This window comes from Actinia tenebrosa, unplaced genomic scaffold (assembly GCF_029948245.1).
Source record: "Actinia tenebrosa isolate PJP-AT-01 unplaced genomic scaffold, QUT_ActTen_1.0 PGA_scaffold8__29_contigs__length_14323225, whole genome shotgun sequence".
Classification (NCBI taxonomy): domain Eukaryota; kingdom Metazoa; phylum Cnidaria; class Anthozoa; order Actiniaria; family Actiniidae; genus Actinia; species Actinia tenebrosa.
Genome location: NW_028292585.1, coordinates 11,611,581 through 11,637,857, shown reverse-complemented (window position 1 = coordinate 11,637,857; position 26,277 = coordinate 11,611,581). Strand labels below are relative to the sequence as shown.

General features: G+C 38.8%; 3 protein-coding genes across 5 annotated transcripts in view; 1 reads left to right on the top strand and 2 right to left on the bottom strand.

Moving 5' to 3' along the window:
- Positions 1–4,557, top strand: part of LOC116306301 (uncharacterized) — a 6,665-nt gene extending 2,108 nt beyond the window's left edge. The window contains exons 3-7 of the mRNA XM_031716333.2: positions 67–130; positions 1,069–1,154; positions 1,744–1,794; positions 2,272–2,364; positions 2,925–4,557. Of these exons, the coding sequence (XP_031572193.2) occupies positions 67–130; positions 1,069–1,154; positions 1,744–1,794; positions 2,272–2,364; positions 2,925–3,111 (481 nt within the window). The 3' untranslated portion in view covers positions 3,112–4,557. The remainder of the gene's footprint in view (positions 1–66; positions 131–1,068; positions 1,155–1,743; positions 1,795–2,271; positions 2,365–2,924) is intronic.
- The window catches only part of LOC116306298 (spermatogenesis-defective protein 39 homolog), a 26,761-nt gene continuing 3,657 nt past the window's right edge, over positions 3,174–26,277 (bottom strand). Inside the window, exons 5-22 of the mRNA XM_089024345.1 lie at positions 20,152–20,328; positions 18,778–18,858; positions 14,548–14,808; positions 13,401–13,483; positions 12,827–12,895; positions 11,746–11,838; positions 11,448–11,481; positions 11,038–11,140; positions 10,165–10,192; positions 9,421–9,494; positions 9,026–9,116; positions 8,256–8,390; positions 8,102–8,143; positions 6,893–6,982; positions 6,723–6,809; positions 6,328–6,417; positions 5,128–5,232; positions 3,174–4,520 (exon numbers count right to left, since the gene is read on the bottom strand). Coding sequence (XP_088880471.1) covers positions 4,500–4,520; positions 5,128–5,232; positions 6,328–6,417; positions 6,723–6,809; positions 6,893–6,982; positions 8,102–8,143; positions 8,256–8,390; positions 9,026–9,116; positions 9,421–9,494; positions 10,165–10,192; positions 11,038–11,140; positions 11,448–11,481; positions 11,746–11,838; positions 12,827–12,895; positions 13,401–13,483; positions 14,548–14,808; positions 18,778–18,858; positions 20,152–20,328 — 1,664 coding nt within the window. The 3' untranslated portion in view covers positions 3,174–4,499. The remainder of the gene's footprint in view (positions 4,521–5,127; positions 5,233–6,327; positions 6,418–6,722; positions 6,810–6,892; positions 6,983–8,101; positions 8,144–8,255; positions 8,391–9,025; positions 9,117–9,420; positions 9,495–10,164; positions 10,193–11,037; positions 11,141–11,447; positions 11,482–11,745; positions 11,839–12,826; positions 12,896–13,400; positions 13,484–14,547; positions 14,809–18,777; positions 18,859–20,151; positions 20,329–26,277) is intronic.
- Positions 14,971–18,458, bottom strand: LOC148905176 (52 kDa repressor of the inhibitor of the protein kinase-like). Of its 3 annotated transcripts, none has more exons than XM_089041009.1 (3): positions 17,770–18,458; positions 15,354–17,100; positions 14,971–15,150 (listed from the first exon to the last, which is right to left on the bottom strand). In XM_089041009.1, the coding sequence occupies exons 1-2, from the start codon at positions 17,894–17,896 to the stop codon at positions 15,623–15,625; spliced, it is 1,605 nt and encodes a 534-aa protein (XP_088897135.1). In that variant the 5' UTR covers positions 17,897–18,458; the 3' UTR covers positions 14,971–15,150; positions 15,354–15,622. The 3 variants fall into 3 exon arrangements, with proteins under 3 accessions (XP_088897135.1, XP_088897136.1, XP_088897134.1); XM_089041010.1 differs by having other exon boundaries at positions 15,354–17,002; positions 17,770–17,910; XM_089041008.1 differs by having other exon boundaries at positions 15,354–18,458.

The following is a 26,277-nucleotide window of genomic DNA, read 5'->3' as shown; positions in this document are numbered from 1 at the left end:
ATTGTTCCCCTAGTGATAGTTGTTTTAATTCTCATACTTTTCTTTTTTTCTTTGAATCTGTTATAGTAACAAAGACAGTACTGATGGTATCAATAGTGTTATCAGTGCTACCCTGCACAGTGCCGATGAGGTGAGATCTGCAGTATTAGAAAAATTGGCACCCTAGTGCATGAAATAATCTTTATTAAGTGTACAGTCATTGTAGCTGTTTTGCACTAATTCAATATTTTATGCATGCAACACTCAACTCCCATGTTGATTTTGACGCTTGTGTGCAAAGTGGATGGGCTGATCTATATAGCCCTCAGTCCCTAGCACCTTCCTTTCTGTGGTCCCTGGAAATGGGTTTTTGAAGGAGGGAGGGGGGGGGGGGGTTCTTAATATGTGCAACTCCTTATAACAAACTTGGAAAGCACCAAGAAAGCAAAAGGCCCATCTACTAGATAAGCCACTATCGATGACATTTGGCTGCAAAAATAGTTGATGGACTCTTGGTTAGAACTTGAACCCATCCTTCCATACATGTATAGACCTCATTAGTATAAGTTAAGTGTATTTTAATTTAATTACTCCAAATGTGCTCCAAAAAATAGAAGAGTGAAGGCATTTAACCAGTGAAATAAAAAACACTAGTCTGTGTCAAATGGACACAAAAGAAACAAAGGAATTAGGGTCTAATTGTATTAGTCTAATAACTATTTCACAGGTTTAGAGTGATTTTACCTTGACCGTGAAAGAATAGTCAACGTAATACATAATATTAGTAGACACTAATCAGGGGCAGGTGCACCAGATACCACCAGTGCAATAATTACAATTACGTTTTTTGAAGCAATGCATCATATCTCTATGTAAATTTTTTCATTTGGGACACCCTCCTAACAAATTCCTGGATCTGTCACTCAGCTAATTCCATTGTTTTCTTTTGTTTTACTTTGACTGTTAGTCACTAGTTATACGACTTTGTTTCACGAGTTAAATCAAATCACTCTAGCGACTTCACTCTACTATTAATACATAAACTTTATTGATGTGCTCTCTGAGTGTAATTTTCCATTTCTTTCTTAGGCCATCAGAATAAATCCTTCATTGCCAAAACCATACAAGTCAAAAGCTACAGCTCTCATTCTTCAGAATAAATGGGATGAAGCCAGGTATTAGCTTGAGCATGGGGCCTAACCTGGTTCAGAAATCCAGTGATGTATTCACAGGCAGCCCTGGTTTTTGTGTCAGGATACACTGAATCAAAATATAGTGATCAATACTTGAATAACTATTGTTCTGCACTGATCATGACTAATGACTGACTAGCCTCTCTTACATGCATGGACGTGAAAATGCCTTTTTGTTTCCACGTGAACACGATGCTAGTCAGTGGTTTGTCAGTGCAGAACAATAGTTATTCAAATAAATTAGTCATCATGTTTTAATTCAGTATATATTATAGTGAATATGTGTTTTTGTGCAGAAATTTCGAGAATTATGTACAAAAATCTCAAAAAAAGTTGATGTATTATCAACTTAAAACATTTGCTGCGATATACTGACACAGGAACCATATAGCAAGAAGCCAACTGCTCATGGCTTTTTTGATTGAATTTATAAGATATGCAATCTAAATCTAGCTATTATGCACTAATGTTTATAGCAGCAGTTATTTAGTGAAATACTATTTATGCTTTGCTACATTCTGTAAAATCAATTTGATGTAGAGTACTGTAAAAGCTTTTATTTCTGTCGCAGGGAGGTATACTTAGCAGGAATTAAATCTTGTGATGACTGTAAGGAATTAAGGTAGGTGTCACTCCATGACAGCACAGAGTGGTTATGTTCATGCTAAGGCCCTGGCTAAATGAGGAAACATGTTTCCAGAAACATGTTTTCTTAAATGTTTCCAAAGGTGGCAAAACTGTCAGGAAACATCGGGAAGCATGCTTGCTCAATATCGGTTAGCGCATGTGCACTTTCAAGATAGAGCTAGCGTTGCCAAGTAATGAACTTTTAGAAATGTTGACTTTCGTGGCTAAGCGAGGAAACATTGGGAAACATTGTTTCCATGCGTCTTGGAAGCATGAAATGTTTCTGTTGCACAGCAGAAACATTTTTGCATCTTGGAAGCAAAATTTGTTGCACATATGTAGCAATGTTTCGCATGTGGCTAAACTTGGAAACATTGGGGAACATGCGCGTGGGAAACATGTTTCTGGAAACTTGCTTCCTCGTTTAGCCAGGGCCTAAGGGTTTTTCAAAACAGACTTGTTTTATTCACAGACAAGCTTTGCAAGCTCTACACAAGACACAGACATTACTAGAAACAACTCCTCAAGTCCAAGAAAGAACAAGATCTGTTTCAAGTGATACGAGGTAGAAAAAAAAAAATCCATTATATTGGTTCTCCATTACATAGAGCTTAATGTTTTCCCATTTCAGACCAAAATGTCATTCCCTTGAGAATAAGATTCTTGAGTTGTATCCATATTCATGGCTTCTCTTACCATTAAATAAGGAAATGTTACTCTAGGAAATGACACTGGTCTGAAATCATTGGCAAAAGACTCACAAATTAAACTGCAAGCTGAAAGGTTTATATGTTGTTATCAATATATAGCTTAAATAGTAAGCATGCTCTAATTGGTCGAAAACTCTGCCGCATTAGTGAACAGAGCATAGTTGCTGAAGCAAACTGCATATACACACAGCAAAGTGTGTAAAGAAGTTTAAGAAAACTTCTTTTGTGCTTACGTCTGCATATCTTTATGCTGTATTACTGTACGAAGTACGGAAAAAACTGTTTGATTTTTGTTAAGTACTGGTTGATCAGCATTAGTAAAATATCTCCATGATTAGTGTATGGTCAGTGTCCTGCTCACAGTGTTTAGTGCAGGCTTATACTGGCATTGATGATAATATTGGTATTCATACAGTGAATCCACGTTTGATGGGCGATCCCCAACATCTAAAGCTAGACGATTCAGGTTACAACACAGAAAGAAGCTTTCTCGACCAATGGTTGGGTTAGTAATGTCAACAAGCATCCAGTCCTTGAAATCATCACTAGAAGACGATGACGACGATGAACAAGATGTTATCACAACTAATACAACTCCTTAAAAATATGCAGTTACTTACTATTTACAATGTATATTAAAAATGATAATCAACCTATACTGTAATTAAATTAGAAATAATTTATTTTACAATTAATATTCTCTGCTATCACAAAGACGTGCATTCAATACGCAATGTGCATCAAAGCTCACAAAGCACTCTGGGAAACCAAATATCAAGAAAAAAAATTATTCCGTTTCCCCCCGTGGAATATTTGAAATGCTATACAGTAGTTATTCAAATTAGTCCAAATATTTCAATTAAAAATATTGTATAGGCTAGAAAATGCAAGACAATATAACTACCGGTGTAAAAGGTTCACCATTTTGTTTAGTACCAAGGACATGTCAATGCAAAGCTAAACATTCTGGAACAATCAGGCCAACTATCAATTTTTCTGGTTGAGTGGTCAAGTATAAAAGACGCGAAGTTGAGGCTCTGGGTATATGATAATGTTATTGTCATTATTCTTTTGTTTACCCAGATCCTCAACTCTGACTGTTTTGTGCTTGATCACTATGAGAATATTAAGCAAGTATTGGATGAGGGTGAGCAAAATATCGTGATTTGTTAGTAGCGTGCAAGGAATATTATTTACTGATGTCAAAAGCAGTGGCAAATAATTGTTTGCAAAACACTAACAAATCTTGATATTTTGTGATAACCGAGTTCAATAATAATTATTTTATCATTCAAAGTAATTTTTCCCGTTTTCTATTAGAGCTTTGGCCTTTTTTTATTTCTATCAAACATACCAAGTCACAGGGAAGTGAGCCATGTTCACAAATGCATTGCCACTGCACATGAGCAAACTGTATTATTTGAAGAAAAGCAGCTTGGCATCATAATACGCAAGAGCAGAATATTATTCGTAGGTACTTATTAGCAGTTGTTTGGCCAATCAAAATGACAGAAAAAATAATTTGAATGATAATGAAACTTGGCTATTTATTACAAATTTTCAGAATTGTTTGCCAAATATTAGTTTTTTATGACACAAAAGTACAAAAGTACATCCTATAAATTATTATAAAATTATAATTTGTATTCTTATATATTTTTTAAATATTCATTACCAAATATTTTGAACCCCAGGAGTCAAGTGCTTCATTTGATTCACCAATGACTCGTAAATTGTAAATTATGTCATAAACCTAGCGTTAAAGCTGCTTATTTGATTATTAGCAAATCAATATATATCCTTGGTCATTTGAAAAACGATCTGTTGTGCCACTAATCACATGAACCAGAATCTCTTTCTGAGGAATAAAATTCTTTTTTCATGTGAAATGTCATCTAAAATCACTGCCATCTAAAATCACTGCCACATGCCTGTTCAAACCTCTGTGATAATGTGTTCAAGTCTACCTGACCCAGGCTTTCTTTAGTATTTAGTTTTTCCACTTGATTTGCTACAAATGATGAAATAAAAAAGAAAGTTAATTTGAACTGTCTTCATGACACAGGTCTTGATGGATGTCAATCAAAGTATTTCCATGACAATGTCAGCTAACAAAAATTTAAAGGGATGTTTAAATTTAAAGGCCTCATGGAAAGTGATGGAAATGACTTGTTTCATATATATTTAGCTTTTAATAATCATTAGTTCCCAATGTTCTGCCCAAGTAATATCCACTAATTTCTACAAAACAGCTGCAATTAGACAGCACATTTTGTTTCATGGATATATGTTGTGGCACTATGTGAAAGTATTGTGTGGTTGGGGTTATCTAGAGTAAAAAGGATGAAAAATGTAAATAATCTTACTGAGGTATGGGTCATACTTTGAACACTTCCACAAGTTTTGGATTTCTTTTTATTTCAATATTTCATTACCGTTACATTGATGTACGAACTCCGCCTATCGCAACATCAAAGTGAAGCAGCAATATAATTGGTTAGCGGTAAAGAGCACTATTAAAATTTGTCAAGAGCAAAATTAAAAGTTGTCAAAAAGAAATCAAGAACTTGTGGAAGTGTTCACTAAGTGACAGGTAGCAGCTAGGCTAAACAACTTACTGAGTTCCTTAGATAATTGGTGATAGTCTGTTGTTGTGCTGCATAATTTGGCATTTGTTCTCTGTACTTGTTGAGTTTCTGTCTGTCTTTCATTGCAACCAAAGTCTGAAAGCATATAAAGTATCAACACATCACCAACACTACACTGACACATCACCAACACTACACTGACACATCAACACTACACTGACACATCACCAACACTACACTGACACATCACCAACACTACACTGACACATCACCAACACCACACTGACACATCACCAACACCACACTGACACATCACCAACACCACACTGACACATCACCAACACTACACTGACACATCACCAACACCACACTGACACATCACCAACACTACACTGACACATCACCAACACTTCAATGACACATCACCAACACTGCACTGACACATCACCAACACTTCAATGACACATCACCAACACTACACTGACACATCACCAACACTTCAATGACACATCACCAACACTTCAATGACACATCACCAACACTACACTGACACATCACCAACACTACACTGAAACATCACCAACACTACGCTGACACATCACCAACACCACACTGACACATCACCAACACTACACTGACACATCACCAACACAACACTGACACATCACCAACACTACACTGACACATCACCAACACTACACTGACACATCACCAACACTACACTGACACATCACCAACACCACACTGACACATCACCAACACTACACTGACACATCACCAACACTACACTGACATATCACCAACACTACACTGACACATCACCAACACAACACTGACACATCACCAACACTACACTGACACATCACCAACACTACACTGACACATCACCAACGCTACGCTGACACATCACCAACACTTCACTGACACAATGCCTAACCACAAGTCTTAGTTTTAAGAGAGAAGCGAGGTCAGAAATTAATTTTTAGTCTGACCTCTAGCTCATCTGGTAGAGCATCGGTAGTACAATTCCGAAGGTCGTGGGTTCATTTCCCAGCGAGGCCGGAAATGAATTTTTCCGAATTTAATTCCAAGGGTCTTTCGCCCGGAATAACCTCGTTCCCAAGCACTATAACTTATCTATATTTCTATATCTTCATGTATTTCATAAGTGCTATGCAGTCCACATATTCTCATCTTTAAGAGAGAAGACATAGTAAGTAGTGAAATTACCTCTATAACCACATCATGGCATTTGAACTTGACTGCTAATGAAAGCCTATTATTGAGATCATCTATTAGTCTTAAGTACTTGCTAAGTATCTGGAAAAATAAGAAATATCAGGTCAACTAAAATGTATTAGTTGTACAACTAAGTTCAATTGGTAATATATCAACTTTTTAGCAAACTTTTTTGAGATAGATGTATGATAGATGTTTTTGAACGTTGTTTCTGTGGGCTCCCTGTGGACATGGCAAAGCATATGCAAGACCAATTACACTGTGCTAGAATTTACTATCCATCCAATCAGATACCAGAAGCACGGCATCGACACTGGATACACTAAGGAAATAATAACCCCCAAAAGCAGTTAAAGTGAGAGTGTTCTCATTGTAATTGAACTTGCCTCTTCAGGTGTTTTATTGTGGTACAGAAGAGTCACAACTTTACCAAAACCAATCAGAGAGCGCAGCTTTGACGTACCAAACCATCCCTGTGAAAAGCAAGTAAATACAAAAAAAGTTATGTCAGTAAATTTGTCTGTACAGAAATAATATATATCAAGTTGCACTTCACCTTTCCCTTTAAAAGATCATCAATGTCTTTCCATCTTCTTGTCTTGGCACAAGCCGCAAGTGCAGTCCATTCAAACTGTTTTTCTGATAGCTACAGTACAAAATGTAAGAGGTTATTTTAAAGTAAATACAGTACTATCAGTTCTAGCCTGTAGAACAGATTTTAAAACAATAAACAATAGGCCATTATTTTGGACTAACAGGTCACGTGACTGTAACCGGCGGCAAGGCGCTCAGCTATGAATCAGATTGCAAGTGGTTTTGACAAAAGAATTTATTGAAAAATTCACACAACTTTACAATACATGAAAAAAAACGGGAACGAGATTACAGGATATCTCTTTACATCGTAGAGAATTCCTTGTCTTGATATGTGCAACGTCTTCAAGAACTTTTACTACACTGATTTAAGCTTAGTTTGGGCCTATTTTTATGGAAAAACCTGCATTCTTAAGACCTTACACATCCTATGCAATGTTGCACGCCCTAGGCGCAAACAGGATGTCCCAAACACGAACTTACGTAAACAAGCGCCAAACCTAGGCATGACTCACTGTAATGTAATTACGTACGGAAATTATTTCTTGCTTACGCATTTTCCACGCAAACAGTTAACTAAAGAATTACATTCCTATGTGTACACGAGGCATTCCTAATTAAAAATATAGATTTATGACTAAATAATTACTGTCCAAAATAGTGTCTTTTGACTCTGTCACATGACACTACCACATACAAATCCCGATAAGATATCTATTTCATTAAATGCTATTTTCATGTCACATTCACATAAAAGAGAGGGTATGCAAAGCTGTCAATTTGTTAAAATTAATGACTGAATCCATCAACTCAAAAAGAAAAAAGCTAAAATCTGTATTTGCAAATAATTTGACAACTGCTTTGTGTGTGATTGTGTTTTAACAATAAATCTTATTTTGTCCACAATCTGAACTCTGTAATTAGCAAAAACTGAAATCCAGACCAAAAAATGGATAACAATCCACTAACCTTGTAGGATCCACCAATCCATTAAAATTTTTACTCAGAATCCCAACTAGACTAAATTATTTGCAAAATCTGCCAATCCATAGACATCCTATAAAAGATGACACTCTATGCATTGCTGGCATTAATTTCCATAAAATATCAAGTGCTTTCTTTAAATAGTTATTTTAGTACAAACAATGACTAGTAATTGATTTGTTCATACTTTAAATGTGTTGCGCAAGTAAAGGGGACTGCTAATAGTGCTCTGCAAAAAAGAAAGATAAAAGCTGTTATTTCAATATTGGCAAAAATAAATGGTTCCATCAAAATCTACAAAGCACCAAAGATTAAACTCAAGATGAGTTGACAAATTTTACCTCAGGCTGTCCGTAATGGTAAATACAACAATAATACAAAGTAGTTATAACTGGTAATAATGGTAATGTTGCTTGTCGAGGAATAGTAGTCATTGTGATATTACTCCCTTCTTGCTCTGCTCTTGTATCTGAAGCCTACAAAATCAATATAAGTTGTATTTAAATGAATACAAATCCTTAAATTTGTATCAAAATGAGTCTTCAGCTCATTAAAGTAATATAAAGTTATCTTTCTATCTATCCATAGTCATAATATCAAGGTGGGAATCATGGTAGTACACATGTTTCTCTCCTCTACCCTTCTGGGGTCACAGGTTTTATTCTTGTCTTAGCATGAATAAGGTTTGTTGGTTCTCTCCCTTGATTTTAATTGAGGGTTTTTCTCTGCATTTTCCAGTTGCTCACTATGCTCACTATGCAAAACCCAGTGTGCTAAATTCAAATTAATCTGTAAGTTAGCCGTGCCCTGACTAAGATCAGCCCAGAGGTTGTTTTAGGGTTGAGTCTGTGAGATAACCACAAGGGCAGATCCGGGGGAGGGGGGGGGGGGGAAACAAAGGCAGCCTGAAGCCCCCCCCCCCCTTCAGCAGAAAACAAAACAAAACAAAACTGAAGAATAAGATGCTTTTTTCTGTTGTATTCCGTTGTGTTGACGGAAGAAACTCAATTAGCCCCCCTAAACTCAATCAGTCCCCCTTAAAATTTTGGCTGGATCCGCCCTTGAACCATGCCCTGATTTAGATCAGCCCAGAGGTGTATTTTCTTATTACCTCTAGATCTATTTGCATATTCAATAGTTTGATATATTCCTGTATGGTAGTCACACAGTCTGCTGATATAGGATAGGCTGGCACATCATTCCTGTAGAATATGAATCAATAAATAAATAATGTTCTTATGCATGTTTAAATGGAAAATTTTAGAATATTACAGCGAGAAACTCCAACCATGAACATGTCAAATTTTTTGTCTCTTTTAAAAAATACATATTGTAAATCATCCCATGAACCAATTGATAAGAAGTAAATTTTATTTTGATTGCTCAGTGTATTTGAATTCTGCTTCATTTTAGAGGGTTTGGAACAGTAGAAAGTTCAGGGAATAATAACCTAAAGGGAAAAAAATGTTCACGGTTCGAGTGTCCTCATTGCAGTCTAATCCATACTTTAATATTTCTTTTAGGGTAAAAAGACGATTGCTTGGGTTGTGCATCTTGACGGCATTATTGAACTTTACCATCTGCAGAAGGCAAGCAAGATAAGAAAAGAATAAATGAATAAATGAATGAATGAATGGAGGGATGAATGGATGGATAGATGGATGGATGGATGGATGAATGAAATTTGTTGAGGAAGACACTTGACAGTAATTCAACTGATAAACCTGTGGTCCTCTTTTAATATCTGTAGTTGATTAGGGACAGGACCGCCATCAAGGTGGTCATCCTAGCCACATGAAGGTCTAACCATTTGCAGATGTAATTACAAAGGCAGCACCTTCTCCTCATGCAGTTATCTAAGACCCTGAGTGTTGGTCCAGCCAAGGCTTAAGCCATGACCTCCTGCACAACCCAGCTGAAGCTTAGTTACATACAGCATTATATCACTGTAAAAAGCTTTCCATATTATATGCATGCCTTTGCTGCAACTTGATGTTTTTTAGAATTTTGATTGGCTAATTTTTTTCTCATGCAATACAGTACGACTGATCTGGCATACTTAGGCACAGTGCCCATGCCATGTACAGGCAGTGTTTAGGGTATTTGATTGGATAGGAGAGTAAATTCTCACAAAATGTGATTGGTCTGGCACATGCATAACTGCCATGTCACGACAGCATTCATGCTGCAAGCTTCCCACATACAAATACTGCTCTATAACTGCTCTACTCTAGTTGTTAGTACACTTACAATGGCATCTTCATGCTTTCCAAGTCTCCTAAAAACAAAAAAAAAAACAAAAATTGATTAATTTACAATGCAGACACTTCAAAAAGATGTCTTTAGCTTGGGCATAACGTTTTCCCATTTTAGACTTGATTCATTCCCTTGAGAATAAGATTCTTTGTTTGAGTTGTATCCATATTCATGCGTCTCCTCATGCACGACCGTTAAACAAAGAAATAATGCTCTAGGGAATGACACATGGTCTACGCCCAAGCTAAAGAGGTGTATTAATAACCACTTTGCCATAGTTAACCAATCATAATAGAGAATATTAATGAAAACAAAGGATTCCAGCTAAGCCAAACAGGAGCAAACAAGGAAGCCAAGATCTGATAATATATCTGACAAACAACTTTCAATTGATGTTATTATAAACAACTACTTAAGGGAATAAAACAATTTGATAGACCCCATGCACCAAGTCCCTCGAGGAATTGTTCTGGGGGACAAAACAATGGATTTTTTTTGCACTTAGAAAAGACAGCCCATTGTTTTGTCACACAGAACAATTCCTCTAGGAAATCAATGCAAGGGGTCTATTGGCTGAGGTCAATATGATACTGAGGTATCTTATGTGGTGCCATGTGTGGTGTCTGCTGCTAATGCACTGTCTTTCACTGCTGTGAGTCCAACATATAAGTTGAGTGCTGTGTGCATAAAATAGTAAATGAAGTGGTAGTGAGTGTGAGTGAAAGCAGGTCCACATCTGCAAAAGCTCCCAAAATAATTAACCTGCTTTGATAACAAATACATAAAAGATTATAATCTTAGGCTACCTTGCAAATATATTAACTAAAAAGGTGGGATCAATTTCTGCAGCACTTTTATGACACTCACCGGTAAAGTTGTACCAATTCTTCAAGGTCAGAATTCTGACGTAGGAATTTGCAGTAATGATGTAATGCTTTTGGTTGTCGAATTAATTGATTACAAAATATTTCTGGAATGTGAGAAAGAACAGTCACACTTATATACCTCAATGGTCACAGATAGGAACTATTTTTTAAGTTTGGGTTGGGTGAACCATACCCTGGGTGTCAGAGGGAGTTTTTCCAATCTGTGAAAAAAAATCCCTGCTGGAACTCTTTTACTGGTAATATGTGAACTACTCATAACTGTTTAAATTAGGGTCGCAATGATTGTGTTGCAGGTGCCATTGAGGATTTAGGAATCCCTTTCCAACCCAAGTAAAGTGTGTAAACTTGCATGATAAAATTTCCAAGTTAACACAATTTCACTACTAATACCTTTCTTAACTGTCTTTTTGAGAAATAAAATAACCTGCAGAGGTTAATCACATGAAATTAGCCACTGATAACACAGAAAAGTGAGGTGATTCATTAAATGACTGGTAAATGGTGAATAGGCATGACACAGCAGAGTGAATTGAGTCAAGCATAGGCGGATCAAGAGAATAATCTGTAGAAAACTTGGAAGATAATGAATTTTGAAATAAAGGGATCTCAACAAAAAAAGAATGATATGAGCAATAACTACCACCAAGTATGCATAATTATAATAATATATGTCAGATGTATCACTTACAGCTATTATAGCATTGCCATCATGCATCTTGATAGCACAGTCCAACAGATTAACCTTGTCTTTTAAAGATTTGTGTAATTCAAGGGAGTATGGCTAGAGAATCAAAAATTACATGACCTGAATTAATAAAACCAATTGTTTGCTGACAATTAAGATCTCAGGACCTCTCTGAAAAACACCTTGGTGATGAGAGCTTCTTGTATAAACATTGTTACTGCTAGTTTCAGTTTTTGATTGGATTGAGTAAAGTTTGAAGTTGACTGTTACGCCCCCCCAAACATTGTTTTGAGACGCATGACTTTATGACTTGTCAAGCCACATTTTATCAATTTCGTCTATGATTGTCATTGCTTAGAGCTTTTCCACGCTCATAAGTTCTCCCGCTCTTGCTTAAAAGCATGATAACAAGGCAAGTTTGCACGTCAAGAAAAACAAGTTCATGTTCCTATCAAAACACTGTTTAGGGGCATCTGATTTAATGACTTCGAACTTGTCTCGATCAAGTAAAATTTGGCCAGCGGCCAGCTCAACTGAAAATAGCAGTATTATTATTATCATTATCATCATTATTTTAAATATAGCATTAGTAATAATCTATTCACTAAGTGTTTCTCTTGGAAAGTGGAGTATTTGCGAGTCGTAATGCGTACAGGTGGTTTATTGCTTATTGTGTCGTAAGTCATTGAGCTGAAATCAAACGTGAATACCAAGTAAACTGAATTAAAGACAATATGTTCTTTTCTTGATGACAGACTGAGTCAGTATCGTTTATAGAATGGTGGTGTTTATAAATTTGTTCCATTGTTTAATGCATCAAGTTTGCACTTGTGATGTTTATAAAACTTTATGCCAAGCTGAAATCTGTGTTTTTTCTTTAAATATCCCCCTCCTCCCCCCCCTACCCAGGTGACCACAGCAAATGACTTTGAAATGAACTTGGGTGGCTGAAGTTGCCGCCCAACTTTGAATCAAAAAGAACCTGTACCATCACCTTGAGTTTGTACACAAAAGGCTCTGAATAACTCTTCTTATAGAGAGTGAATAGCAAGGAAAGTTGAGATAAAATATTCGATAATGTTACCTGACCACGAATTATTCTTGTGACTGACTCTGTAACTGGAAGTGGTTTAAGTCTACTCTGCTTGGCAGCCTGAAAATAATGGATTATTTTATTATTATTCAAAAAATATTTATTCTCATGTTAACCCCAAGAGCAGAAGGCCATTGAGGGGGTCTACTGATATGCCTACTTACAAAAAGTATTAATAATTACATGCGTAGGACAAAGAATATCTAATATCTAATACATGAAGAAATGGATTAAGTAAAAAAAGCAGATAAGTAAGACAATAATGCAGGACAGACAAAAGCGTTTACAATCTAGTAGAAGTTGTTGAACAGCAAATTATAAGATTATTGATAACTTAGAAGAGATAACTAACTAAAAACTAGTGTGGGCTGCGTCGGTGTTTATAATGAAACAGTAATGATAAAAAGGTAAATTATACACCATGAAAAGGTGAAAAAACTGACTGACTTTTCATGGTGTATAATTTACCTTTTTATCATCATTTATACAAAGTAAATAATATTGAAATAAACTAAGACTAAAATATCAAATCAACTAATGATTAAAATATTGATTATAATCTCACTTGCAAGTCTCTTCTAAGTTGTCCAACTTCAGTTTGAAGTCTGTAGTACTCATTAACAGATACTTGCGGTGTACTGGCTACGACTGAATGAACAAAACATAACGTAAATCAAGCACACGGTTTCAAGCACACTACAAAACTTATCATAGATCATGCTAGATACCTGAAAGTGCCTACTACAACATACAGTTATGATGCCCACAACCCATTTATTTGTTCCCTCTATTTGATTGATGTGTGAAACAGCCCCTTGGCTGATCTTAGTCAGGGCACAGTAACTATTTAGTAGCTCGCATATAGAATTGTAATCTAGCATGTTTAAGTTTCTTTGAGGGAGGATAATCAGAGAACCTGGAGAAAAACCCTCAAATCAAGGAAGAGAACCAACAAATGGTTAACTTAACTCACATCAATTTGCTCCATGAATTCTTTGATTGCATGTTGCTTCATTGCCGAAATGTTGGTGCCATTTAACAAAAGATTTCTCATTATCTTCCAATGTTAATGACACCACAATGGCGAAAATTTTTTTTTGTATTTTGACTCTCCTGGGAATGCTTGCAACCCATCAATTGAACCAGAGAGCTTAGAGACGAAAGGTGCATGTATATTTCTATGTTAATTGGACTCATTTCTAAGCAGAAAACAAAAGTTACCATGGACACAATGGCTCCAAGTTGAGGTTTGACTTTGGTTTGAAGCAAAAATATTAGCCCTGGTTCACTTTGTTACGAGATTATTGCCAAATTTTATTCTACATTCAACCAAGTTTATCATTACCATGATTAATTACGATATTATCTTGAATGCAAAATTCCTTCATGCCATGCGTTTCACAACAACAGACTTGAAGTCCATTCTCTACTTGAATTCATTGCTTAATTGTCACTTGAACTAATTTGGAAAATATATTGTGTAGTTCCAAAAATTATCCATACCCCCCCAAGGAGGAATTTTTTAAAGACACTACCCCCCCCCATACCCCTGGAAATTCCAATTTTCTTCCATACAAACTCTATGATTTTGGTTCTTTCTCTGAGCCCCCCCCCCCCCCCCCCCACCCTTCAGAAATTCCGAATTCCTCTGTGGGGTGGGTATGGATAATTATCTGATACTACACATTGCATGTATGACGTTTTTCATTTACCATCTGATATAGAACTTGAGACTGCATTCAAAGCAGACTTTGTAGTTGTAGTTGTAGTTTTAGTTATATTAGTTGTAGATGTTCCTGTTTTTCCCCTGACAGCTGCAGCTGATACAGTGTGGGATGTAGATTTGGAGGGTTTTGATGATGATGACAAGGTTTTAGAATTTGGCAATGAACCACCAGAAGTGACTTTTTTAGCTGCTGTAGTACTTGATCGCTGTGAAGATACGCTTGCAAATGAACCAGGGTCGTTTTGAACTACAGAAAATAAAAACCCTCAAATTTATAGAATCCTTGCATTGATTTCCTAGAGGAATTATTGGGGAGACAGAACCATAGGCCGTCTTTTCTTATGAAAAAAACATCCATTGTTTTGTCCCCTACAATAATTCCTCTCAGGACTAAGTACGAAGGGTCTATTATTACCTAGAAACAACCACTGCAGGGGTGGATCCAGGGTTTGGACATGAGTAGTTTACTCTGAATTTATACCCAACCCACCATACCCCTATTAGTTATAAACTGCCTAAAAGGATACATCTACCATAGCATGCTGTCTGCAGTCAAGATCCTTGTACAGATTTATCTCAGTTGAAGAATCTAGCACATCAAAGGACATCATGTGAAAAAAATGACATCAAAAGTATTAGTATGTAAAAGTACAATGCAAAATATATGCTATTAAAGGAAAAGTGGCATTGCAGCAAATTGAATACTTTATGAAAAATAGAGAACATACAGTCACAATATCAGTGTACTAGAATTTACATGTACTAGCAAATTATACAAAATGAATACATTACCTTATTTAGATTGAGGTGTTCCACTATAGATGAATTCATTGCTGAGTTCAGTTGAGAATATGTAAAGACCATTCAAGCTTAATTAAAACCCAGTGAACAATATTATAGATTTCAGAAAAGAATAAGTTTTTAAAAATTCCACCTTGTTCCTGTACTGTTCCCCATCAGTTTAAGGATTAAAAATCAGATAATTATTAATCCAGATGGAACATAACTCACAAGTACTCTAAGAACACTGGAGTGGTGGTCCAAAAATATTATATAAAATATTACTGTAAGATATTCTCCATTCTCATTCGTGTAGGATTTAAAGTAGCAAATAAATCTATTATTTCCTCAAGATCTAAGTCCATGTCTCTGTGGGAATGCATCAGTGCCAGTCCATTCATTCTGTCTTGAGCCATAGTATTTCTTAAGTAGTTCTTAAGATTACGGAGGGTTGAAATGGACCTTTCACGAGAAGCAGATGACATAGGGATAGTTATAAGGATTTGAAGTATGGTATGTATATTAGCATAAGCAACATTGTCAATGTGCTCAAGTGTCCCTTCTAAACTATCAGGGATTTCCTCTCCTAGATCATCTTTCCTCATCCACATTCTCTCCCACAGAATAAGTTCTGCTTGTAAACCTGCATAATTAGGTATATCCTGCCTATAATGTTCACAAAAGGCTAATACATTATCCTTCCAAACAATACCAGTGGCCAGCATAATTGATGGAATAACTGAAAGTGCTCTGTAGCAAACAAACACATCATCTTGAAATCTGTTGTTCAGTTGTTGGACTATATGGTCTAGAAAAACTACAGTTAAATTTGTCCTATAATATTCTTCAGGGTTTTGGGCTGCAGCATTGGCTCTGTGAACTTGTCTCTGAGCTACTCTAGGCATGGTTGGTTGAACTGAAACTTGACCTGCTAAAGTGACAGCTTCCTGGTAGAGTGCATTGTGCCTGGCATCAATGTCAGTTCTCATCTCTGTTAAGACTGACTTTAAAAGTGCAAGTTCATCCTTTGCCTTGAGAAGATCCATTGCTTTCTTTTGTAATTTGACAGTGAGAGGTCGGGTTAAATCTAACATGTGTCTAACAATAACAATAGCAACAATAAATGAAAAAGTTATTGCATTCAGTAAGGTCTGTGCATCATTTCTACTAGGTCGATTCCAGTCCCCAGTTCCAAGATCATTGTTGTTCATTGATATGTCTTCAAGTGTAGCAACAACAGGACGAAGAAGTTCTACAACTCTGTCCATTCCTTCTATTCTTTCGATCCATCTTGTTTGGCATACATTTATCAGAACAGTATGGTTAGCTTGAGGCATTATCTCTTTAACCTTCATGACCAAATACTGCTGTCTCTTTGGTGAATTGTTAAAAAAATCAGAAATTCTTTTAACAGTATCCATCATGTTTCTAACAAGTGGTTGTTGGCATGTGTCAGCAACACACAAATTCAGCCTGTGGTTCATACAGTGAACATAAATTGCTTTGTCAAATTCATTTCTTATAAGTGTTGAAACTCCATTCAAGCAACCTGCCATATTTCCTGCCCCATCATAACACTGGCCTCTGCAGTCGTCCATAGAAAGTCCTAATTCTGCTACTGCTGTAAGTATTTTATCTTTGATGGCAGCTCCAGTTGTTCCCTCATCACAAAGAGAAAACCCAATAAATTCTTCTCTAATTATATTTCTTGAATCAAGAAATGAAAGATTTTCTTTGTTAGAAATGTCTGCAGCTTCATCTGCCATAACAGAGAAAAACTTACTGTCTCTGATTTCCTTTGACAAACTAGTTAAAATGTAAGAACCTACTGTTTCTATCATCTGATTCTGGATGGTTTTAGAAATGTAAGTTGCATTTCTGGGTGCAGTTTCCAGGTGATTCTGCAGTATTTGATCACCACTCTGCACTCGAAATTCTAGCAGAGCCTGAAAGTTTCCTGATAGACTAGCATTTGTTGGGTCATCATCGCGTTGACCCCGGAGAGCTATGTTGTTTCGCCCACAGAAAATTATCGTTTCAAACAAAGACTTAAGGACCGTCCTATTTCTATCGATTTGCTGTTGAATAATATTATTCAACTGCTGATCTACTGGGACCGCTTGCTGCCTCATTGTTTTCAAAAAGTTATCCATGGCAATTACAGCAAAATTGTGCATCTCACATTTACCGCTGGCGTGTTTTGTAAGTCTCGAAGCCGCTGAAGTCCAACATGTGAGTGGGGACTTCAACAACTTGTCTAATTTATGAGCATTTCTACCAGATTCTACTCCAAACAAAACGCAGGGAAAACAAAATGCTCCATCGAGATATTTAGAGTATGCAAGCCAGGGATATCTTCTAAGCCATTCAAAGACAAACTTACGAGGCTTTCTATTTTCTATTGACAGTGGGAAATCAAAAATCTCACCTGGTTTCCACACACTCTCAATGAACCCCAGCTTATCTTGTGGTGATGAAGAGCCAATTTCTTTAAAATTCAAGCCAATGTCGAAAGGAGAACAGTCCTCCCTCCTGCAAATCGGGTCGCCACGCATTGTAGAATATTCCTTCGTTCAAAGCAAGTCTATGACTCTAATCATAAGAACGAAAGAGACCCAACGGGGGTAGGTCTAGCTTTTTATAGTTTTGCTGGTAGTTTATGAGGTAGTTTGCAAAGTAGATAGCCAATCAGAAAAGGGTTTGAGTGGTTTCCAAAACAATCAATGTGTTTCCAGCCAATCAGAGAATTCTTTGAGTAGTTTACGATCGTCACACCGGCCTAGCTCTACAACTACGCACGCTCACCCCCTGAGGTTCTATTTGACAAAGGCTGTTTTCCGATCGTTTTCCGATAGCATTCCGATGCGTACCGACGGAGATATCCGAAACCCGAAAATTTTTGCGGGAATCGGTAATAAATCGGCAGAAATGACGAGATTACTCATTTTTGTTTGACTTTTCCTTAATAATTAACTGAAAAACAACCAAGTGAGTTGTTTCTAGAAGTTTCTAGAATAATGTAATACACATATTTTGACATTATTTAGAAAGAAATGTGTAGCTTTGAAAAAAATTGAGTAGTTTACGGAAATCACGTAAACTACCCTGGATCCACCCTTGCACTGGCTGATCAAAGTCAGGGCAAGTGCAATACTGCTATGCCAACCTTACTAAAAAACAGTATTTTTGTCAGCACAGTATATATATATGGTTCTGTAATCATATTGTATATGGTAGTTCCAGAAATTACCCATTTCCTCCTCATGGAGGAATTTCTTTTGAGACCCCTGCCCCTACCCCCAGAAATTCCAATATTCTTCCATACAAACACTGTAATTTTTGTTGTTTCTCTGGCCCCCACCCTTCACAAATTTCAAATTCAACTGTGGGGGTGGGTATAGATGTTAATTTCTGGAACTACATTGCAGTTGAATACCTGGCAGAGATGAAGCAGAAGACTGAGATGATGCTGAGCTTGCAGATCTAAACCTTGCAGACTTGGCAGGATCAGACTTTTCTGTTATTCAATAAAGGTTGGAATAAATCAGTTTGAGATGTAATTCTAATGCAAATCCATCAATCAATCATTTTTCTTAGAAAAACTCTATCACAGAGTAACTACTGATTCAAATTTCAATATGCATGTATACACTCAATTGAAGAATCGTTGTTGGGTTCAGAGACATAGGACATAGAAGCTGAGACCGAAATCTCACATGGGAAGTATGTTAATTAGATGCATGCTGTGACGGTCGACCTGTGGTATTATCAACTGTTTTTAATACGCGTTTGGCATTCTAAACCGACTGCATGGATGGTGCAAATGAATAAATTATAATATAATTATGTCATTTCCCGTGTACCATTTCGGTCTCAGCTTTTATGTTCTAAGTTTCTGAACCCAACAACGATTCTTCAATTGAGTGTACCTTTAGGGTTGTGCTACCGAGAATTATTCATACCCCAAAAATCCAGGGGGTTTCTAGGGTATGGAAATATGCCAAATCCTGTGTGATAATTAATTGTGTTAATTAATTACAGTTTGTAAGAAAAGCAAATACTGCTATTAATCGAATGCCATCAATTCCATCCCCCCTAATTCCTCCACTCCATGCCACATCTCATTTACGGGCACATTTCATGTGTTTTCCAGGAGTTGGTGGAAAAATAAGAATTTTCAACATGTTTTCCATTGAGGGATCCCAGGAACCATACGAAAAGTATACACATTTATGAAATATCAAAAATATAACGTGCGTGCTGGATAAAATATAATGTGCATGCTGACTCACTGGCTGGGAATATAAAACAGCTGCTTATGTCTTTGTATTGTGTGATATTGTAGAGCACTTAATAAAACTACTTGGCTATGCCTCAAGTTCCTAGTATTGCTTTTCTCATGCTATACAGCTCTGAGATATAAACTCCCAGCATGTTTATATCACAGTACATAGACATGCGCACAGGTTTTATATTTCTTAATTATAAAATATTTGCGATATAATGTGTGCACTGTTTGGTTGGCTACCATGTTTATATTGAAGGACATAGAGAAACATAAAGTCTTTTATTAATATTTTATAAAAGCAATATAAAACGGCTGTTTATGTTTCTGTACTGTGATATAAGCATTCTGGGATCTGCATAGCACTTGAGAAGCAAGAGATACGCTTGACTATGCCTCGTGTTCCTAAGCTTGCTCCTTTCGTGCTCTACAGCTCCCAGCGTGTTTATATCACAGTACAAAGACAATATTGCATGTGTATTTTATATTCCTTAAAAATAGGACAAATATAGTTACTACCATTACCAATACTGAACTGTGGTCCACCCCATGGTTGTCCAAGTGAGACATCACTATCATTGTCATCATCATCAAATGTTATCCCGCGAGATACATTAAAGAAATCTTTCACTTCAGACTGACTCACAAACTCAGCAGATTCAAATGTTACGTCATCATCTCCAAAGTCAAATGGATTTATTTTGGGGGGGGGGGGGGGGTGGGTGGGGTGGGGGGGGGGTTGGGGGGGTGGGCGGGGGGGTGGGGGAGGTGGGGTGTGGGGTGGGTGAGGGGGGGGGTGGGGGGGGGTGGTTTGTGGGTGGAGGTGGGGGGGGGGGGGGGTTGGTGGTGGGGGGGGTGGGGGGTGGGGGGGTGTGGTAGGGGTGCGTGTCGGGGGTAGGGGAAGGAGCGGGGTGTCAGGGTGGCTGAGGGTGGAGGGCGGGGGGGTGGGGGGACTGGGCAGCAGCAGGGGGGGTAGGTTTTAGGTAGCTTGGATGGAGAGGGACGCTTGGTTGAGTGTAGGGGGGTTGGGGTGAGAAGAGCGGGGGGCCGGGGGTCGGGGGAGGCGTACGGGGTGAGGTACTTCGGGCGGCCGGTGGGGCGGGGGGGGTAGACGGGGGGGGGTGGTGACTTGGGGGCTCAAGGCGGGTGTTGGAAGCGGATGGGGAGGGGGGGGAGGGGCGGAGGGGGGACCCTGGGGTTGGGGGGGGGGGTGGGTGTGGGGGGGATGTAGGGGTGTGGGGGGAGAGGGGGGGGGGGGGGGGGGCGTAGAGGGTGGTAGGGGGGCGCGGTCGGGGGTGGGGGCTGGGGGGGAAGTGGGGGGGGGGTGGGGGGTGGGAGGGGGGCGTGGGGGGGGTGGGGTGTAGGGGGAGGGGGGTGGGGCCTGAGGGGTAGGGTCAGGGGGGGGCGCAGGGGTGGTGGGGGGGGTGGGGGGGTGGGGGTGGCCTGGGGGGAGTGGGGGGGGCGAGGTGGGGGGTTGGGGGGGGGGGCGGGGGGGGGGTTGTTGCGGGTTGTTCGGTGGTGTTGGGTGTGGGGGTTGAGTTTGGGGGGGGGTGAGGGGGGGGGGCGGTGGGGGAGTGTGAGGGGCCGTTGTAGGGTTTTGATTTGGGGGGGGCGGTTGGGGGTGGAGTTGTTTGGGTTTTGCAAGAGGGTCGGCTTAGTTGGTGGGGGGGGGGGTGTGGGGGGGGGGTGGGGGGGGGGGGGCGGGGGGGGTGGGGGGGCGGTTGGGGGTTGGCGTTGTTGGGGTGCTGTGTACGGGGGGTGTGTGTAGGTGGGTGGAGGGGGGAGGGGTGTGGTGGGAGGAGGGGTGGGGGTAATGGTGGGGTTATGTCTTTTTTGTTGTCTCTTCCTCTTCATGTCATAATGTTCTGCTATAATCATGTAAAAAACAGTCAAATCAACAATAACTCAAATCAAATAAACAATAAGCTCTTTATAGGGATGTCTGGTGAAAGCCACTCTAGAGCATTTGGGCACGTTAATCAAAATCATGAGCAGAAAATTATATACCATCACAGGATCTCTCCATGTGTTTTCGATCTTATTTCGAATTTTAAAGTACACACACAATAGAAAATAGCCCAAAAGTACTTTGGTTGTTAGCGAGGAGTGGTGGGCTATGTGAGAAGAAAGATAACATATGTAGAGCTAGTTAAAAGGCAGGACACTTGTACTCACTTATTGAAGTTCTTTGAATGAAAAATCCCTGAAAACATAAACAGGCGTATCGTAAACCCAAATGAATCCAAATAACAAGAAACTATGCAAGAAACACCCAGTACCATCAATATCCATACATAATTCAGACAAACATTAGGCACCGTGGATGCGATCACAGAGAGAGATGGAATTCCTAATTCTCCGACTGAACTCAACTCACAAACTTTTTGACACGGCGCATGTTTTGAACACGTGACGCATTCACGTGATGCTCCTTTATTCGTTGGCTATACTTATGGCTTTTTGGTTTTACCTTTCATATTCCTGGTACATTCAAAGTTGTCGAAGAGAAAAGAAGAGAAACGAAGATAGAGATACACGGAAAAAAAAAAAGCGCGCATTAGGCTAAAGAAAAACGGCATTTTGGTTTGTAAAATGGGTTTCGTTTAGAGTTAGTAAGTAACACTAAGCCATCGCGACCATATTGTACACCTCCGATCTCAAACTTTCTATGGTAAGATCCTGGAAGTTACTGTTTATATGTGGGCGGCGCTTTATTGCTAGTGGCGACATCCATGAGATTGACAAAAAGATAAAAGGCTATTGTTTTACGTAACAATCAAAATGAATTCGCTAATCACCAATATAAAAACTTATGGCTCTTCATTCACATTATTGGTTCCGCAGTGTACGTTCCGCATCATTTACTTTAGTATAAAAACACCTGGGTGATAATTCACGAGCGGGAGGTAGGTTGAAGATGTTTACTTTACGGTCAAAAGGTTATGAATATGCTTACTATAGGCCTTTTACTATCGACCGTTGATACCACCGAACAGAACGGATACGAAAAATACTCTCTTTGTAATTGCGTACTAATTTCATGCTGTGTTTAACTTAAACTTCTGTCATACTTTCATAACACTACGACACCATGATAGAACAGGTGTCTATCGAATGGAGGTGCAGTTGAATCCACTCCACACAGAAAAGAAAGTATAAGTTTTCGTTACAGTATAGTTGACAGTCATTTGATGATTGATCGTTATTACAGTAAATGGTGATTACAGCACGCTTAATGTAATTACTGGCTTATTCGGAACTTTTTAAATGACTGTCTTAGACATTTGGAAATTTCTTCTTGTTTGAACTTGCTAAAAAAAGTTTGTTAAGTTTTGCGATTCTGTCGTATAATATTTACTTTTTACACTTGAAGAGGCTTCCGCATAAAAATATATGTGTATTACCATCGGTCAAACGATCCCCATTGTTATTATATTAAGCATCTTGATTAGTATTTGAAGAAAGTAAAATTTTTATGAAACATTTACGGAGTTCAAGTTATAAGTGCTTTTTTTTTGTAATTGCGCATTTTACTTCATTTATTTACGAGTTTTTGGGTTTTGTTGCAGCTTTCTTCCTTAAGTGAGCTGAAACTTTCATATATCGATTGTGTACCGAACCGTTTGCTTTGCTATATTGGATTCGGACACGTTCTTCCCTAAATATTGAAGAGAATCTGTATAAGCTGCCTCCAAGACAACCAAAAATATTTTTAGCCATCCTGTTAAGTGATTACATTGATTTTTCAACTGAATGTTTAGGCTTTAATGAATTTACTAAGTTTTTTGATATGACCTGGAGAAAGGAAGGAAAATTCATTTCGAAGACAAATATTATGATATGTTAATTTATCTAACATATATTAACTTTATTTGTGTGTTTTATTTAATAAGGGACAACGAAATTGTATGTTAACTTTTTACATATCAGACTATATCAGGAATGTTAAAAGATGGTAACTTGATACCATACAAACTGTAGATGAAAAATTCAGTATGAAGCCTTATATGTATGATATTTAAAATAAAGCAATTTTCTTTACTAAAATAAAGAAGAAGTAATCCTTCATAGAATATTTAAACTGTAAAAATATGTGTACTATAATATTTCACTCAATTTTCAGACAATAAGTGGCGCGGGCGAGCGCGTCCACGGGGGGCCCCAGACCCCGACGCGACCGTCGCGCGGAAGCGTCGCGTAGGATGGCAGGATCACTCTAGGATAAACTGATCGCGGGAGCCCGGGCAGGTCAGGCCATAACTGACGCTCAATCTATCCGGTGATGGAGAACCCAACCGGAAGCCACCCCCGGTAAAGGCGACCGCTGTACCCACAAACGCTGGCACCCAACCACACCGGTTGACCAAAACAAGAGGAACCTTCAATCATCATACCACGGACTGGAACACTGCACTCCCATGCCCGCCCCCACCCGGCGCAGAACCGCCTACACAACCGAGACCGCTTAGTGTACCGTGACGACCCGAAAGGGGTTCCACGCCCTCCCCCTAACGCCCATCACTGTCTCCCAACCCCCCAATTGCCTTCTCTCCTATCACCAGTACCCAAAACGCCCCTCACGCCCCCGCAAATCCTCACTTCACCCCACATTCTCCCCCTTCCCATATCACCTTTCTCACCAATACTTATCCCTCCTACCTCACCCCGTTTGCCTCCAACCTTATCACACCATCCCCTCCTCTCGTCCTCCCAAACATTCTCCAGCCACACTTACGGTACTTTTCGTCACTCCCATATTGTGGACCCGTTCACACAAATTATTACCAACACCCACGTGGTACAACCCTCATGGGTAAAAACAAAGCGCCTCAAGCGAGACGCACAAGGTTACTTTCAAAGGGATTATTCAAAATTGAAACCTGGCAAACCTGACAGAATGCTTTGTGTTTTAAGCAGTGAATCGAGTATGGACAATGGTGTGTGAACACATCTTTGATTCCAAAAAAGGTGGGGCCAAGGGTGACCAATTGATTCTTTGATTCCATTATAGCGCTCACATCGCAAAGCAAACGATTTCTTAACTGGGGACCTTGAATCGAGCTAGCCTTCATAAGATTGTCAACGTATTGGAACAGATTGAGGAGAATGGCAGTAATACAAATTCTTGCCACTTTTCAAATGCTCCGAGAAAGACAAAAGGAAGTTATGGACTTACAAGAGAAGAGACATGACGGAAAGAACCATGTGATTTGGAGAACCTGTCAAGTAGCCCCCTTCCAATGTAGTACTCAGACCTTTTGTAGAGAAATATGGCACATGTTGGTCTGTAGCTTCCGGATTGACTGCAAACTCATGCCTCATATGGTGTGGCTTATACTGAATCTAGACCACGAGCATCTGATTATCAAACAGAAAAAGGCCCTTTGTATAGGTTGGCAGGGACGTGCAGGATTTTGGTTTGTGAGGAAGAGGAAGATAGGGATTGGTGGGGAATTGGGTTTTTTGGGTAAAGCACTTGTTGTCATTGCAGTAGGTTCATGTTACAATTTTAATAATAGAAAAGAAGAATCTAAAAAAACCCCCCCCCCCCCTTGAGCTTTTCCCCTCTACAGTGCTACCCGTAACTCCTGAATGGAAGCAGAAATCATGACGCGACAGTCCTAAGCTACGATTATGAAATGCATAGGGGGGGGGGGGGGGGGGGGGCTTTTTAAAACTATTTTTAATAGTCTTTTTCAGCTTTAATACGTGTTCTTGGAAAAGTGATTGCGCTTGGGCTCTCAGTGTATCAGCAGCAGCAGACCCACAGCTTAAGCAACCAGCTCTTTACTATACAGACCTGAAACAGGATACTGATGACTCGCAAGTCTTACATCAGCAATTGAAGATCATGAAAATATCCTCGTATTGAGATTTATTGTAAGGAAAACTCTTGCCATTGAAATGATTAAGAGCGGCATACCAAGAAAGGTTAGGTTTTACTGTATTATGTAAGCAACCCTAAGTGAGTGATATAGTATATAAAATAATTTATACTAAATGATGGTGTGATCATTGATTAAGGCTATTTATTCTAGCTAAGAACAGTTGATGGGTTTAGTAGGAAAAGCCCTGCTTAAAGAGGCCCGATCAAACACAAGTTTACATAGTTATCATGGAAATGCTGCCATCTGATCAATTCCACTCGGTGTCTTGCATCCCTCCTTCTTGATATTACTGTTCACTAGAAAAATGAGCCTTCAAAGTATTCAGGGATCAAGACGTGAGAGAGAGCAACTCTTGAGGTAAAGTTCGTGTACCATAAAAACAAAGAAGAGGAGTGAGATCAAAGAAGACCGTTACAGCAGCTCAAGAAAAGGCAAATTTCGGCCTACACAGTTATTGGAGATCTTGTTGAACTTTTGTGTGAATCCTTTGGGAAAAGAAAGAAATCACTGAAAGCAACTTTTTGAAGAAAAGGTTGAAACCCAATATTGAAGCACCTATGGATATTGTATTACATTGATAAATCAGTACAAAGGAAAGTCATGTGGATTAAGCAACTTAGGCTTAAAGCCTCTGGTAAGAATTTTTCTTAATTTTCAAGGGGGCTCCAGGGCGCCTGGTGGTCGTGATCCGGGGCGAGCCGGCCAGTATTTTTCTATCTCTCATTATGGGTCCGGTAATCCTGTGGATAACATATATGCTAAA

Excerpts from the sequence above, each read along its gene's own strand:
- LOC148905176 (XM_089041008.1), bottom strand. The coding sequence starts at position 17,896 with ATGCGTGGCGACCCGATTTGCAGGAGGGAGGACTGTTCTCCTTTCGAC.